Raw genomic sequence first — 5,413 nt, forward strand, 5'->3', positions numbered from 1 at the left:
AGTAAACGAAACTGGCAAATAACGACAACAAAAAATGCGACGTGAACAACAGATCAATCAAAGGAAATAAACGAACAGGCAAGTTTTCCCCCCTCCCCCCAAAAAAAAAAGAAAGTGTAAATGTTTAAAAAAATAAATAAATAAATAAATAAAATAAAGAAAGAAAAAAATGAATGCATGTATGTAAGTAATGGAGTTCAATCGTGTGTGAGCATGCTTCGCTGCGGAAAAGCAAGAGCTGATACATGCAAACCTAAACTGAGGGTCTGTCATCATCTCTCTTTGAAGAAGGGTTTTGGCCCTGAAAAGGGCCGAGATTTCTTTCGATGGAGGTGGGGGGCCTCTCGCCTTAGGCGCGCTCGCCACGGATGCGGCGGGCCAGCTGGATGTCCTTAGGCATGATTGTTACACGCTTGGCGTGGATGGCACACAGGTTGGTGTCCTCAAAGAGACCGGGACCAAATAGGCCTCAGACGCCTCCTGCAGAGCCATGACGGCAGAGGACTGGAAGCGCAGGTCAGTCTTGAAGTCCTGGGCGATCTCACGGACAAGACGCTGGAATGGCAGCTTCCTTATAAGCAGCTCAGTGCTCTTCTGGTAGCGACGGATCTCACGCAGGGCCACAGTGCCAGGCCTGTAACGGTGGGGTTTCTTGACGCCGCCGGTGGCAGGGGGCGGACTTGCGAGCGGCTTTGGTGGCCAGCTGCTTGCGAGGGGCCTTGCCTCCAGTGGACTTACGTGCAGTCTGCTTGGTACGAGCCATGGCGCGCGACTGAGGAGGGAGCTGTGAGACGAGCGAGAGTGTTGGCGCGCCGCGCCTGGCAGCGGCTTTTTATGTGGCCTGCCTCCGGACTGGCGGCGTGTGAGTGGTCGGGGTGTGATGTACATGGCGGTGATTTACTGTTCATGCTTTCTCGATGCCATTCCTGGTTTGCTTGCAAAATTTGGCATGCCCTGTGGCGTGACCTGGCTACGACGCCTCTCTAGGATTGGCCTCCTGGGAGCTGGGGTTGGGCCTGGGCCTGAAATCGAGGTTAGGTGGATAAGGTTCGTACTTGCACGACCGACACTGCGTTATATAAGGGTGGTCGGCGAGCGGGGTCGTCATCATTGTTGGTGCTGGGAGCGGAGTGGACACTCACTACTACTGGGTCTGAGGAGCAGTAGCAGCAGCTGTAGACACTATGACTGGTCGAGGCAAAGGCGGCAAGGGTCTGGGCAAGGGAGGCGCCAAGCGACACCGCAAGGTGCTTCGTGACAACATCCAGGGCATCACCAAGCCTGCCATCCGTCGTCTGGCTCGTCGTGGCGGCGTGGAAGCGTATCTCGGGCCTGATCTACGAGTGAGACCCGCGGTGTTCTCAAGGTGTTCCTCGAGAACGTGATTCGCGATGCTGTCACCTACACTGAGCACGCCAAGCGTAAGACCGTGACCGCGATGGACGTGGTGTACGCCCTGAAGAGGCAAGGGCGCACCCTTTACGGCTTCGGCGGCTAAGAGGCTGCGTGCATAACTGCATGGCACTATTCCACCTGGCCACGGCAAAGCACACAATAAACAGCAACCCCGGACCTCTTTTAGAGGTCCACACCTAATTTCTGTGAAAGAGAATGAATGAAGGCATAGTAGTATAAGTAAATGCAGACGTTGAGCAGGTTAGGTAGCACCATTTTCTCTCTCTCTCTCTCTCTCTCTCTCTTTCTTTTAATGTAACAGATATGAAAACATGTAATGCAACCCGACCAACTCTTACCACACCTAACATAACCAAACCAAACCAACCATAACCTAACTGAACCATACCAAACCTCTCTCTCTCTCTCTCTCTCTCTCTCTGTCTGGCAGTTAAAAAAAAAAAAAAAAAAGGTGGGGGGGGGATTAGGCAACTGTCAATTTGGCTACTACATCTTCTAATTTAAATGGACGTCTGCATACATATACATTATCACTTATTTTGCTGGGCCATTGCTTTCTCTGTTCCTCTGGTCTACTCCCCCCCCCACCCCCATTTCAGGAAAGCTTTCTCCATACCTATCAGGGCAATTTCCATCCTGTTGCGAGAGCATCTCCTCTGCTGTGCTACCGGAGTCGCCTCCGTAAATCGTGAAGGCAAATCCCACTAATCCAAGGTATTTCTGCCTTCATATGCACGAGCAGCAGCAGCACACTTGAAGGATGCACCTAGAGTAAAGAAGACACAGTCAGTCACGTCGGTGAGGCACCACAAACGGTGCATGATATGAATGCCTAAGTGTTAGACAGACAGAATGTCTGCATATGAACAAGTTATCCCTTGAATTTGTCGCTGTCACGGCCGTTTTCTCTAAGTACCAAAACCCACCAATCACCCATCGTACAAGCATTGCATCAACCGCTGAGGCCTGAAATCAAATTTAAATGGATCCGATTGGTACTTGCACGACCGCTAGTGCATTATATAGAAGAGGTGGCTGACAAGGTGGCTGACACTCGCCTCCCAACAGTTTCACTAATCAGGCGTTCACCGGAGCTCCCAGTTCGATGGGTGGTGGTGGTGGTGGTGGTGCTGCTGATTATTATTATTAATCTTTGATGATGATGATGATGATGATGATGATGATGATGATGATGATGATGATGATGATGAATGAATGAATGAATGGATGGATGGATGAATAGATGGTGGTGGTAGTGGTGGTTTTTGATTGTGTAGTAACTAGTTGTTGCAATACTACTCATAATGACGAGAGAAATGAATGATAAGTATTTTCTTCATTATTGCTCTTATTTGGGGGTGTTAAATCCACAATGGTCGTCACCACACGACTAATATATATATATATATAATATATATATATATATATATATATATATATATATATATATATATATATATATACTGTTGTATACATCACCATATCCTCTGCCACTGAACGACTTTGTCCATTCCTTCGATGGTGGGAGAATAGCCATCATCATCATCATCATCACCTATGTTTTCATTCATCCACCCGGCCAGGCAGTTAGGGAGGCATAATTATACAGGACAGTATTATGCAGGTGCAGTTGGGAACGGGACAAGACTCTATGTAGTAGTGGGAATAATAATATTATTATTATTATTATTATTATTACTCCACCTTCACTGATGTCAGTAGCTTCTTACATGCAACCGAACGTAAATATAGCCAACAGACACATGCCAGCATTCAACACATACCACGTTATAGGCACATACACAAACATACAGTATACCAACACATTCATCCCATACACCAAAGATGATGATGATGCTGTTGGGCAATGCCAAAGTCTATTCTCTCTCAAGAAATGAATCGTGGCTCCTAAAGGAGCCGTGATGGAGTGTGAAGAAGAAGAAGGATTTCTTGGAAGCGTTTACTTCTTCTCCGTCTTCTTGGGGAGCAGCACAGCCTGGATGTTAGGCAGGGACACCTCCCTGGGCGATGGTGACGCTCAGAGAGGAGCTTGTTGAGCTCCTCATCATTGCGGATAGCCAACTGCAGGGTGACGGGGGAAATGATACGAGTCTTCTTTGTTGTCACGGGCTGCGTTGCCAGCCAGCTCAAGCACTTCAGCTGCTAGGTACTCCATGACTGCAGCCAAGTAGACGGGAGCACCAGCACCCACACGCTCGGCGTAATTGCCTTTACGAAGGAGACGGTGGATCCTGCCGACGGGGAACTGGAGCCCAGCCCTGCTAGATCGGGACTTGGACTTTCCCTTCACCTTGCCTCCCTTGCCACGTCCGGACATGCTGCTGCTGCTGGAGTAGTAGGACCTTCAGGAGAAGACTAATGCGTCCCCGGCCCGCGCGATCCTTCCCTTAACATACCCGTCTTCTCCGATCCGACCCCATCCCACCCGCTCGTAATGGGAAGGAGGCAGAAGCCGGGCTGCGATCGGGCAGAAATCACATATAAGGATTTCAGCAAGCGCGGCCCCCATGTCGATTCTCTGTCTGGCAGCCGCGGCGACAACACCTCTTCCCCCAGCTCTCCCAGCAACAGCTCTTTAACTGTATCTGGGTGTTAGTGAAACCAGGTTTCACTCTCCCTAGAGTTTCTCGCCACTGCCGGACTACTTTATTTCCGACTGCACAACTTTTCGTCTAGCTTTTGGAGAGCCTCTCTCCTTTGTCTTTGTTTTTGTTTTGTTTTTGTAATTGTCTTTTTTTGTTTCTCGGCCTGCCGTGTAGTGTCCCTCACCGTAGTACGACGCCGAACCCTGAAGGGGTGCCGCAGGGCACTTCCATGAAGGGGGGCCTTTAGCCTGGTTAAAAGGAGGCGGTGAGTGTCCCTCACGCAGTCCAACACCCCCCAACACCACCCCTCCCAATCCATCTTCCATTTCACCCTTCCCCCCAACGTTACCGCAGTTGTCATGTCCGCCCTAGCCCAAGCTCTGTACTCTGATGTGCCCTTTGCATCCCTTATCCCCGTTACTGTAGGTAGGTTTGTGTTGGCCGAGCTTTCCCTTTTTTTTTTTTTTTTTTTTTTTTTTTTTTTTTTTCCGATATTTAGTTTAGTTTAACTTGTTAGGTCTGCTGTAGGAATTAATTTGCACAGCAAATTAGTTCTGTGGCAGCCCTAACCTAGTTTTTCTAAACTAAATTCCACTTCAGATTGCGTGCCTAATCTTCATACTTACCTTTTAGGCTCCTTCAGCCTCGCACGTGATCACTCCCTTCAAGAGGGAACGAGACGAAGTAAGAAGTTATAGGTTGGATGGACCACCTTTAAATCCTCCACCCCTCTTCCCACCGTTTTTTTTTTTTTTTTTTTTTTTTTTTTTTTTTTTTCGCACATTTAGTTTCTTTTAACTTGTCGGGCCAGTCTGAGATATCAATTTGCATGGCAAATTGGTTCTGTGGCAACCCCGACATAGTTTTTCTAAACTAAATACCACCACCGACATTTTCCCTCAAGCCTTTTTCGACCAACCACCGTCACTCGGTTTATTTTCCCTTAGGTCTTTTTCGGCCCTGCAAGTGGCAGCTCCCTGCACAGAGAGGAGACCTGAAGCCAAGCAATTGGTATGATTGACCACCTTTAAGTCCTCCCTTGATCATTCTCACCATGGGAAGAGTAAAAATTTTGCACCAGTCCCCTCAGGACAACTCAACCAAACTTAAACTCCTCGAGTTAGTTGCTCCCTTCAACATAAAGATCAATGCTCTTCACTCTTCCAAGGAAGCCATTATTGTGTCTACATCCTCTGATTTTGACTCTGATGAACTGCTTTCAGATAAACTGAAGACGCCTCTAGAGCAGTATGGTTTTTCAACAGTTCTTCCCCCTGAAGTCAAGGCCAACAGAAGCATCATCTGCTCCAAAATCGATGACATCATCTACTGCCATTCTGAAGACGAAATAGCCACGGAAATTATGAGAAACAACACCTGGGCAAAGGTCA

At 48.2% G+C, this 5,413-nt stretch overlaps 1 protein-coding gene and 2 pseudogenes across 1 annotated transcript; 1 reads left to right on the plus strand and 2 right to left on the minus strand.

Annotated features, from left to right (window-relative positions):
• Positions 1 to 349: 349 nt before the first annotated feature.
• Positions 350 to 763, minus strand: LOC145400013 (histone H3-like; annotated as a pseudogene).
• A 71-nt stretch (positions 764 to 834) lies between these two features.
• LOC145400154 (histone H4-like) lies at positions 835 to 1,498 on the plus strand. The gene is given in 4 exon segments (XM_080272666.1): positions 835 to 862; positions 1,204 to 1,316; positions 1,318 to 1,344; positions 1,346 to 1,498. Coding segments are annotated over 4 exon segments (321 nt in total).
• Positions 1,499 to 3,376: 1,878 nt separating this feature from the next.
• Positions 3,377 to 3,754, minus strand: LOC145400155 (histone H2A-like; annotated as a pseudogene).
• Positions 3,755 to 5,413: the final 1,659 nt, after the last annotated feature.

This window comes from Coenobita brevimanus, chromosome 51 (assembly GCF_032717465.1).
Source record: "Coenobita brevimanus isolate Jiangsu-jjx chromosome 51, ASM3271746v2, whole genome shotgun sequence".
In the NCBI taxonomy this organism is placed as follows: Eukaryota; Metazoa; Arthropoda; class Malacostraca; order Decapoda; family Coenobitidae; genus Coenobita; species Coenobita brevimanus.